Source organism: Falco biarmicus, chromosome 4, assembly GCF_023638135.1.
Source record: "Falco biarmicus isolate bFalBia1 chromosome 4, bFalBia1.pri, whole genome shotgun sequence".
Lineage (NCBI taxonomy): Eukaryota > Metazoa > Chordata > Aves > Falconiformes > Falconidae > Falco > Falco biarmicus.
The window spans coordinates 97,839,716-97,851,863 of NC_079291.1; the positions used below are offsets into that span (position 1 = coordinate 97,839,716).

At 45.3% G+C, this 12,148-nt stretch overlaps 1 protein-coding gene across 1 annotated transcript in view; it reads right to left on the reverse strand.

Annotated features, from left to right (window-relative positions):
- PTPRG (protein tyrosine phosphatase receptor type G) overlaps positions 1 to 11,720 on the reverse strand; it is a 408,497-nt gene extending 396,777 nt beyond the window's left edge. Inside the window, exon 1 of the mRNA XM_056334994.1 lies at positions 11,131 to 11,720. Within this exon, the coding sequence (XP_056190969.1) occupies positions 11,131 to 11,215 (85 nt within the window). The 5' untranslated portion in view covers positions 11,216 to 11,720. The remainder of the gene's footprint in view (positions 1 to 11,130) is intronic.
- Between the last annotated feature and the right edge of the window lie 428 nt (positions 11,721 to 12,148).

Genomic DNA, 12,148 nt, shown 5'->3' on the forward strand with positions numbered 1-12,148 from the left:
ACAACAGCTTCCTACGTGAATTGGTGTGATGCAGAAATATCCAAGCCAAGGACTGAAGGCACAGAGACCTAGACTCTGCTTTTTCCACTGGAAATCATCCCTGCAGGACATAGCCCAAATGTGCCAGGGGAAGCCTGTGCTACCCTGCCAGAGCAGGACTCCTGGGTCAACTGCATTTACCACAGCCCCCAGGCGTATGCTTCCCCTCAAGATGTTTTTTAACTACTTCTAACTGCCAAGTATTCTTTACTGCATTTATTTCTCAGTGATGATTTAAAATAAATTTTTATTTTTAAATCACATTTGACATTTTGTTAGGTACACTGGAATGCAAACCCCTTCCTACATATGCAAAAATTAGGAATTAACGAGGTCTGGCAATTATCATGCCGGAAAGAATCAAGTGACCAACTTGAACATGCAGAGGTTTACAAAAAAAAAACCCACCAAAAAAAGCCTGCTCTAGTAGTTAAAAAACAAACAAAATTGCTTCTTATTGATTTTAATTTAGGTTGAAACACTAGCTGTCTCTCTAGCAAAGCCAGAAATGGAAACAACTATAAATGAGTACAAGATGTGATAAGATAGACAGATTCTTAAGCAATCTAGTATAGATATGACCTCCAGTTTAGACAGTAGTTAAAATATGATATCATATAGATGGATCAATAAGTAAGTTTGCATTTGTCTCAGCTCCAAAAGCTGGAAAGCTACATGTCTTTTTTTTTTGAGTTACTCTAAAATGTTGTCCAATTAAGCTCTACTGTTTTTTCTTACAGATCCTCTAGATTCTAATTTACAAATAAAATCAAGAGAAGCAATTAAATGTTAAGTACTATCAGCATGTTTCCCCAAGTGATGCACACGTGCAACAGAATAGAAGTAGTCCAATCTTGATACAGAAGGCCAGGTTACAAATTGAAATACATTTGTATTAGCATTACTTGCAGGCTTCACGCTCTAGCAAGTAATAACATTGGGCATCACACTCCCTGTCCATGCACAGCAGAGGTTCTCTGACCACGGTTCTCTCATAGGCTGCAGCAGCTGCAGATACGCTTTACTTCTCCAGGGCAAGCAGGGTGCACAGTAAGAGTATGTGCAGCACAGAACAATGCTGGAAGGGACTTTTGGTGATGGCCATCTAGTCCATCATTTTAAAGGCTAGTTAAAACCTTCCTGGCAGACTGCCTGGTCAGTGCTCTCTGCTCTCCAGGCAGCATGCACTGCCAGGGCCTGCCTGGCTCATACTGCGCCCTGTTCTCCTGACAAGCACACAAGTACCACCAGTATCGATCAAGCACAATTAATTTTATGATCCTTTCAGCATGCCAGAACCTGATCCAATATTAGCTGATAGGTATGGATCAGGACTTCTCAGAGGTTTTTGGTGAAGGATGTCATATTTGGAAGATTGGACTCCCTCTCTACTTTAATCATAAGGGTCTCTCCATCTTCACAGACACCAGCCTCTTACCAGACAGGTCTTTTATTTTATATATATATATAAATATATATATATATTAGCTGGGGCAGAAGGGATGTTTTTTCCTCATTTGTTGCATGGTACATGCTTGCCCAAAACAAACACCATCAAGGTGCAAAGCTAAAACTATCCAAGCGAGGCCACCCTAATGGAAACAGGGCCACAGTAACAGAGCAGATCTAAATTCTTTCAGATAGTTTATTACCCAGTGGCACACCCACCTGCATCCAGCAGCGGAAGAAAATAAGGACACTACAGTAAACACTGCCTACCAAAACCAGCAATATGAGTAATGGTAACAGGGTGAGCAAACAGATGGGGAATAAAAACACATTCCTAAGAAAACCATTGCCTCCTCGGGGTTACATGCAAATCCTAACCCCGACTCCAAGTTTCTGATGAAGCTCAACTGTTATCCACATCACTGTTGTTACCACACAAGGGTGGTAACTCTCACCAGGTCACAGTCATGTTCTGGACCTGCATGAAGCTTTCAGTATTACAATGCTTAATGGAAATCAAACCCCAAGACACCCATCCTAGATAACTCCACAACAGGCACCAGGACTATTATGGATGCACTGACTGCTACTCCGTTAAAAACTGTTCTGTTGGGAAACTAACAAAATCAGAACAAATGATGCATCTAAGATACTAAGGTTGCAGAGGACTTAAGTCAAAGAGGCCTACCTTTCTAATACTAAAATTGCCATTATAAAGTTAAAACCTCCAAGAATTAGTGATCCAGGCCACAGCCACTGAACTGCAGACTATTTTGTTCAGCACTGACTCAAATAATGATCTAGAAGTCAAACTAGGCAAACAATCAACATGAGCTTTCTTGCTGTGGCAGAAAAATAGGTCACTGAAAATCCTTGGACAAACAGAAAGGGCCATATCATCATGCGCATATGGTATGTGTAAAACCAGTTTTCAGTTCTGGCGTGCACCTTTCTAAAAATAAGTTTTAAAAAATGGAGAAAAAGGCAAAAACGTTTGCTACAAAAATTATTCAAGGACTAGATAAAACCTGCTAGAAAAGGCCTTGTGGAGTTCGGGTCACTAGGTTAATCAGGACATTGTGACATGGTTTTATTGTAATGTGTAAGTACTTTCATGGTAACAAAATATCAGAGGGCTCTTTAAGCTAGTAGAGAAAAGTGAAACAGATACAAGACAGTTGTTAAAGTGGCTATATATTTGCAGTTTGACCTTCACAGCTACAGTAAGTAATTCAAACAACCACATTTTTGGTGGCCTATTTACTTCAACTACTTCATTCAAGGAAAAGAAGTTTGGGTATCACTTCACGATGGATCAAACAAGTTATTTAAAAAAAAAAAACAACTGATAGCTGTTGACAGAAAACCTCACGAACACCTTTGCAACAGCCACAGCTTTGGTCAAAAAACTAGGTACAACACAACAGAACAATCCTGAGGATTGATATGCACAACAAGCATCCTCCAAAAGGTCTGAATTTTCATGGAAGGACTGGTCACATCTCTTCCACAGCAAGCAGAATCATACAAAGAAGAGGTTTTGCATTTCACCACACAATAAAAGAAAAACCCTCCAAGAAGCATGAAGACAGCATCAAAACTGTGCAGCTTTGACAAAGCCAGCCCATGGAAATACTGGGCGGGGGGGGAAGCCACACACACCCGTTTTTCAGGATAATGTCATGATGACTGTTATGGTACAAATCCTCACCTGATGAAAGCTGCCACAGAAACAGTAGCATCAATTGTGCTATGACAATTTGCAGCAGCTGAGGACCTGCCATTATACCAAGATAAAACATAATAAACTTGCACATTTTGTGCCCTAGGTCTACAAAGATAACTATGAATTAATTCACAGTAAACAAAAGAGAAGCACTTTACAGTGCATAAACAACGTTGTAAGAAACAATTTAAAAAGTCACAGTTTCTGAAACTGCTGTCATGGAGCCCATACTTTTAACACTTACTTAAATAGCTAAAACTGCACAAAGGTGTTGCTTTGGAACACAAACAGTTATACAGAAGGCATATAATCTGATGCAAAACCCTTGGGCAAAGAAGGAAAAACAAACAACTAATTTTAGAACCTGAACACTCTATTAGCAATGCTCACCAATTAAAATATGATGCAACTGCTGTCAACAGGCAAATTTTTGTTATATTTTAAGCAAGGATTTAAATACAAAATACACAACCTACTGCACTATAAGAATAATAAGTAAGCTAGTTACAAGTAGCATGGAGGCCAACAAGAAAAAAATAGTTGGTTCTCTCTGCCTATCTACTAAATGGATGCAATCTTTAAAAGACAGTCATGCTGCGCAAACCCTCATTTCTATTTTGACTGCAGCAAATCTATACCATCATCTCCAGAACTCTTAAAGCACCTTAGGAATCTAAATACCAGTGAAAGCGTATTGAAAATTTAATCCTTAAACTCACATGTGATAGTAACATTCATCTGTACTTAATTATTTGAAAGCTACTAGTCATCTTTGTTGTCTGAACTTGTATCCATCTGCCCTCCCCCACACCCAGGAAACTGCAACAGTTTCATGTTGAGGCTTATATAAACAAACATCCATTAAAAAAAACAAATTCCTAAGCCTTCTCTAAAACAACCCTCTTAGCCAAGACTTAAATTTATTGAGATGTATATCACTAACTTCACTACCTGTTAAGATGTAAAATAAGTTATTTTAAAATCCAGAAAGGGAGAGTAGGGGAGAAAAATATAAAAAGAGCATTTCTAAGCACACCCAACTGATAAAATGGCAAGCACCGGTCCTCAGTGGTGCAAGGGTTACTTCACAGGCATCCTTATTTCAAAGAAATGGAATGAGGCCCAAAGAAAGTAACTTGCTTACTGTTTAGGATCAGCAAGGGTCAGGACAGACCTGTTTCTATTTACTGCTGCTGTAGAAAAATGGCCTACCTAGTGCATTGGCACAAACGATTCTATCTTCATATCCTGCTTATTCAGCGTTCAGCACTTGTTACGGTGAAGCCCTCTTCCACTCTGGGACAACTAACATGCTTTTCAACCAGTCTGACAAACTGACCAAAGAACTCCAGGTCTAAGACTTCAGGCTGCTAAAAAAATGATAATCCAAATTGTAGATTCTTTTCTAGGAGTAAGGAAAGGGTAAGGCACTGCTTTGATTAAAGCATGTATTATAGCATTTGATATGTCTCTTACAGGTCTCCTGCAAAGACAGAAGATGGAAAGAGTGAAGTGTGGGAAAACTGAACAACTGTTGCTTTGCCTGCAAGGAGCTATCAGATAGCTTTCCTTTACTGTCAGCAGAATAAACAGACACCCAACAGAAGAACTTAAACAGCACTCTGTCAGAGAGACAGGCACTTTTTATTTCAAAAAAAAAAAAACACCCCAAAAACACAACACACACAAACAAAAAACCAGAACAAAACAGCTGCCACAAGACCAAATAACATCCCATATTTTGCTCCTAAATATCAGTGCAGCTTTTCAGGGCTCAAGGTCTCATTCATTACGTATCTGCAAGCAGAGAAAAGGATTTTTTTTTCAAAGCAGCTTTCGTAAGCTAAGCATCCAAGTCTCAAAACACCTAGATTTTCTTTAGAAAGGCCTTCATGCTATGAATGCAAAGTCCCTCAAAGCAGGCACTGGCATAGGATAAACACATTCAGGCATCACTGCAGGATTTATGCATAGAGAACTGCAACACCCACATCAGTTGAGATTTTCTGTGTCAGTACTGCTGGCAGGTGCGTGATGCGGTCAAGCTTTAAGTTCTAGAAAAGTGTTCATCATTTTTCAAATGACTTGATAATTAAGAACGCTAGTACTTCAACTCCCAAGCAAACTTAGAGATGCATAATAAAACCACATTAAAAAAAAAGGCCATGTACTATCTGATTTTACTTCAACCATAGTTCACTTGAAAACTAATTCAAATTGCCATAAGGTGAGGCCATTCGGTGTAATAAAAATGTTACCTTACAGTGATTGCACGAACTTAGTTTCCTTACTGCCCTATGTCCTCCCTCCTCCTCCAGTCAGCTGGCAAGCTTATTCACCACCACTGTTTTCGTCAGCTTCCCATTAACACTGCTAGCAGTCAGAGAAAAGGAAAAATGAAACAAGAACAGCAATACCCATGGAGTATCACAGTGTCTTCACTGCTGTGCTTGCAACCTGCACCCTCATTCATCTGCTTGCTTTCTGCGTAGGAAGAGTCTCTGCTTAGGCTACAAATATGGGGCAGCTCAAGACATAAACCAGGAATGCTCTGTGTCCTGGCAACTGTGCCTCAAGATGACTGTACATTGAAAGGAAGCATTTGAAGATATGACCAGTGTAGCCCCCGATTCATCCAAGAGTACACCTGTCCTCACTGAAGTGGAACAAGATCACTTTGGAGAGCTGTATCACATGTTAGCAGCATTAAAAGAAAGAAGCCAGTTTGACTTGCCCTAGAGCAAGTAATATGGATGGGTATCTATAGCCTACAACATGCATAACATGATCAGCAACACTAGCACAAGATACTGAGTAACGGAGAAATTAACAGCAACCAAGGATCATCTTCCTGTGATTTTTTTTTTCCTCTAAAGGTTTATTGACACACAAATGTAAAAACTAGTTGCTTTCATCATACGTTACTGGACACCTCCAGTTGGCCATGCCCCAGGTTCCTCTGCTTTGTATGAAAGTGTGCATTAATTTATATCTTCCTTCTCTGCATCGCTTCCAACCTCTGCATGTCTCTACAAAACTGATAAGTCCAGTTCTTCCTGCGAGTAACTCTGGCAATTGATGAAGTCACATTCCCACCAACTTGGTCCAAGAAGACGCAGGTCCACAATTTCCACTTGGAATAAACATAGATAGGAGTTAACCTCATAAAGAAGGGCAAAATTTGTAAAGATATTTTAGGCACCTAAAGCAGCAAGCAGTCTCCCAGAAGGGATATACAACCATAAGTTAGCCCATTTGGTGCACATCTACATCCTCAGATAACTCCATGTCTTTTAAGAACATTTGTCTGATGAGATTCCACTTCCTAAAACACTTAAAAATGGTTGTTTAGCATCAAGCTTTAAGTAGCATGGCATGTAAATATAAATAATTACAATTTTATCAACACACAGGAGCAAATCTGATCTTTAAAAATGGAAGTACAGTAACTTAGGCAAACAGAAATTAGTCTCATTTTTTCATAATTCCTCAGATTAAAGTTATATATTAGTTAAAGTACAGTGTTATAACTGTACCCTCAGGCTTCAGAGCACATCATGCCACATGTTCATTTGGCTGCTAAAAAGCAGCAACCAAATCATTAGCATTTCTTCCAAGAACAGTTGAGATTAATAGTTTGAAGTCATTTCTTTAATTTAACCATGAAACTTGAACATTGAAATTAGAGTCCACGTTAATAACATTTTATTTCAGAAAACTAAGTATGTTAGTCCTTAAGCACTGATCATAAGATGGATAGAGTCCTCACTGTTATCTGTCTTTTCTGTAATTGGAAAGAAACCCCAATTATTAAACTCCCACAACTTGATAACAGTACAGCTTTAACTGAGTGCACATAGATAACTTCAAGACAACACTCATCCCTGCATAGACCTAGAAACTGCGAGTGAAACCATCATCCTACCGAAATCAATAGGTGGGGTTTGGTGTTTTTTATGATCCCAAGCACGATTTATTTGTTCAGCAGGGGTTCCCAGTGCAGACAAGGGACAGGTGAACAACACGACACCTCTGGACTAGACTCACAGAAGTTCCTCACTGCTCTGACCAACACATCCATTTTTTTAAAAGGATCAAAAACCCTTTCATCCCCAATTTCTAGATATTCTAACTCATTCACACAGGCAAAAATCCTCACTCTGAGGCAGAGCAAGGTCCCCAGTCTGAATACAGGCTTTGTTGCAAAACACCCCAATATGGCCAAGGGAATTCCAGTTGCCCTCAAACTGTGTTCCTTCCTTTTTTGAATATACTGAAAACCCTTCTTTCTGTGATGCCTCTTCCTCCTTCCCCAACTTAGGAAGCCTCTTACTCTGGCTGCTAGTGCAGGCAGCTCCCATGACTATTTGAAGACTTTTGAAAGCTGTGTCCAAGCTCTGTTAACCACAAATGAGCTCCCGTAAACCTGCTAACAGACAGCAAAGCTCTCCCTGGGGTTTTCCCCCCCAGAAGCATACCAGCAAGCTCAGCTCTTACAGCCTGGGAAGGCTGACTTTACATTCTTTATCTGCAAGGACTCCATTAGCAACTTCCCGTAACATAAAGCATATTTTCCAAAAGGCACTGAAAATAAGGGATAATTAAAATGTAAGAAGTGTCATCTTCATAAAAGCCACAGGACTAAATAAAGTCTTGGAGGGCCCTCTCCTGTACATTCCGTATTTCTCTACGTGCACAACACACCTTCCTTTGAAAAATCTTTAATAAAGAAAGCCAATATTCTCTGTAACTTTAAAAATATCTGAAGTAGCATTTGATTAGTTCATAGGGAAAAGCTCCTAGTATATTTTTTCTTCCAAGCAGAAGACAGTTACATGCAAAATTAACTCTCAGTTCTGAACTATGAAGACTCAAAATCCAAAACCCATTTACAGGCAGTTACCAGGTCAGCAACAATTTGATCCATTACCAAAAAGCTAATCTACACTCAAGAAAATTACTTTCATTCCTGCCTCTAGCCTAAGAGAATGCTAACGATTGTCACTCCTTAGACGACAGGATTGTCACAGCTAAGAACAGCAAAAATGTGTACTTTTTCCTTTACAAAAAAAATATTTATCCTCTCTTGGCAAAGCCATGAGCAATTATGCAGCAAGAATATCACTGTAATGTTAATATGCCTTACTGATTTTTGGTACTGTGAATTCAGATTAATGAGCAAACAGACCCCATGGAAACAACCTCTCTTACCTTGTCTTAGTTTGATTTATTAAGCAATGCAATTACCAGTGACATGCCCACAGAGAAATGCACTAAACACTTCAGAAAGAGCAAAACCTTACCCACATATTTTTTGTGTAAGAATGACTCCTTCCTCTTATTGCAACCAAAGGAATAGCAACAAAAATACCTACTTAAACAGTGAAAACCTATTACAATCACCATAACAAAGGAACACTGCAAAGACTTATTTTCTACATGGTTCATTTGTGGTTGCTGAACAAAGAAAAAACAGTCCTTGTGTTTCTTCACCAAGTAAAGTGATTTACAGGAGAGAAAATAAACAGTGACCTCTTTTTCATTTAGAAAGCTAGATATCAAGCAGAGGGAAGAAAGATGCTTGTAAATTAACACATAAAATAAATAAAACACACCGTAATTCTCTAATCCTCTCTAGAAAACATTATGAAAAGGTACTGAAACATTTGTGGTAGATACTAAATGGTTAATATCTGGCCGGGATTCCCCGCCAACACAAATTCCAATGATTTGCCATTGGATGTTGTCAGCACCGATGTCCTGTTATAGTCCACTGAGATCCTCCCTGCAGCTTTCCTGCCTCGGGCATATCTGATGTACCAGATCAGAGTCTGGAGCATCCCTGTTTATCACGATGTTTCACTTACCACCCCCCTGCACACACGCACACACACAAATGCTGCTTTTCAGAAGAAGGCATATAAGAGTAAGCAAGTCACTGAGATCTAATATGGTAGTTCTGTACAAAAACTAAATGCATAGAAGCCCTTCTGGAAAACAGTTTGCTTCCCAAGCAGACCTTTAGTGATGAACAGCCTTGAAATATTCTCAAGTATTACACCACTGTTCTACAGCTGCTAGTATTAAAGAGTTTACCTACACACATCAAATGTCCATAGACCTACTACTCCTTGCTTGCATTCATCTTTATATTCAAACCATAATGCAAATATTACCTGGTTCAAATATCACTAATCTAAATCGGCAAGTCATACAATACTGTCATATTAAACCTACATCACAGCTTGTTTTCCTGAAGCGTTTCTGGAGCCTGCCTTCTACATGTAATTACTGTACAATATATATCAGAAGCAGAGAGAAAGGCTTCACTCTGAGGGCTGAAATTGAGAAGAAATCAATACAAAGAAGATAAATGTTTCTTCAAGAGCTGCAGAGGTATTAACCCTCTCTCCAACTTATTTTCTTTTGCCTTCAAATCATTTTACCATGTAGGAAGCTGCTGGAAGGACTGGGATGATGGGTCTATCTGCTGAGCTCTGTGTTTGGGGTTAGGAAAAAAGAAAGAGAGAAAAAAAAAAAAAAAGAAAAGGAACCCCCCCTCCCCCTCCAGAAGTGGAAGTTCCTGTAAAGCTTCCAGAATTTAGGTTTTTCTTTTCACACTTGCATACCCGGGACACAGCCGACGCGTTAGGCTGCATCGGGAGCCCACAGAAGGGACAGGAGGAGTCGGGGGACAAGGGCCTCACGGGGGTGCTTGTTCTGGCCAAAGCCCACATCGCACCCACCTAGGTCACACCCCTCCGCGCGGCCCCCCCGCCCCCTCGCTGTCAGGAGGGGGAAGCTCAAGAAAAAGTAAAGAAATGAACCATTTCGGGGCGTGCGGGAGTGCTAAACCATTTTCAGCAAAATCATTTCAGCCGCAGATGCAAGGGGCGGGGGGTACGACAGAAAAAAACTGAAGAGCCCGCTGTGCCTACGCGCCGGCTCACAGGGGCTGCGAGCAGGCGGGGCCGCGCTGCGCGCCGGCGGAGGGGCGCGCGGCCCCGCGGGGGCGCCGGCGGAGCGACAGCGCCCCTGGCGGAGGGCCCGGGGTACTGCGGGGGCAGCGGGAGCTGGAGCCCCGAGCTGGCGCTGCAAGTTCCCCCGGGCCGGGGGCGCTCCCGCGGTGAGGGGGGGGAGACGCGGAGTCCCACCGCGGGCGCGGAGCGGGGCAAGCGCTCACCCGGTCCCGTTATACGCGGCCCCTGCGTTTCGGTGGCGGGCGAGGAGCGATGCACAGACATAAGCCGTGGGGAGCGAAGGGGGGGTGGAAAGCTCGGTGCTGGGTGCCCCCCGCTCCCATGGCCCCTCTCCCACGCGTGGGGGGTGACACATAGCCAGCCCCGGGCGCGGAGCGAACGCGCAGCCCCGCGCCAACAGCACCACCTCCCCCCGCCCCGCCAAGGTCAGCGCTCCGGCATGGCGAGACACCCACCGCGGACACGAGTGAGGTGGGGAGGGCGCAGACCCACGCGAAACTAAGTTCTTGGCGGGGGACGGGGGGCTGCAACAAGAGATGGGAGCGCGGAGTCACGCTCCCTTCGGGGCGGCGGGCGGCACTCCCGCGGCACAAAGGGAGCCCCCAGGCAGCCCCGCAAAAGAAGGGCAGCGCGTAAGGACCCCCTCGGCCCGCCCCACGCCGTCGGGGGCTGCAGCGCACCGGGGAGAGGGAGCACCGTGCCGGGAGCGCGGAGCCGAGCCTCTGCACCGCGCACGGCCCCACGCGCGGGCAGCGCTGCCCGCAGCCGGGAGGGTGCTGCAGGAAAACCTACGTGGGGACCACCCGGGCAAAGCGGCCCCCTGCGGCCCCCGGCGCACCCTCCGCACTCGCGGGGTGCCCCGCCGGCACCCTACGGGGGTCGCGGACACGTGTGGCGGAGGCACCGGGAACCCTCCCAACCGCCGCGCTCACTCACCGGGGAAGCACACCACATCATGGAGCACGGAGCTGGTGATTTTCAAGAAAAAGATCCACCAACACGGTTGCAGTAGCCTCCGCATGTCCAAAGCCGCACATCGAAAGGGGAGAGGGGCTAAAATAATTAACGCACAGGGGAGGAAAAAAAAAAAAAAAAGAAAAAAAAGGAAAAAAAAAAAGGAAAAAAAAACTTGTTGAAAATAAGTTTCTCCCCGCACCCCTCTTCCAGCGGGAGAAAGCGGGGGGCTCCTACTCGCCTCCTCAAAGGGGAAAAAAATCCCAGAGCCGCGGGGCAGGGGGAGGACAGCGGCGGCGGGGTGCGGGGACACCCCGCGCGGCGGGGCGCGGCGGGGCGCGGGGCGGCGCGGCTCAGGCGGGCAGCGGCGGCGGGGCGCGCGGCATGCCGCGGACGGGGCGCTCAGAGCCGCCTCCGCGCACGGGCGGGCGGGCGGCGGTCAGCCGGGGCCCCGGCGCGCTCCATCCTGCCGTACAGGAAGTGGCGGGCGAGCCCGGATCCTGGCGGAGACTTTAAAGCGGGGCGAGGGAAGAGGGAGAGGGAGCGCGGCGCGGCGGCGAGGCGAGGCGGCGGCGCGCCGGGCGCCCCGGCGGCGCGCCCCCGCCGCCCTTAAAGCGGCCGCGGCGGCGGGGCGGGGGCGCGCACGGTCGCTCCTGTGCACGCACCCGCACCCGCACCGCTGCCCGGCGCTGCACCGCGCCCCGCGCACTGTCCGCGGAGCGGCGGCGGCGCCCTCCCCTTCGCCTGCCGAGTGTGTGGTGGGGGAGGGGGGCGCCGGCGCAGCGCCGGGCGGGGGAGAAAGTGCGTGATGGAGCCGCGCTAATTCACCGCCGGGAATCTCGGACGTTGCGCTCTTACCCCGGCGGTACCCGTTTGAAGTTACTTGTGTCATTCTGCCGCCCTCGGTGTGCCGCAGGGGGCCGGGGCTTGGGGTTGGGTGTCCGTGTATGTCCCCCAGCTGTGTGCACCGTCCCGTCTATTGCCAGACGTGGCCGCCCCC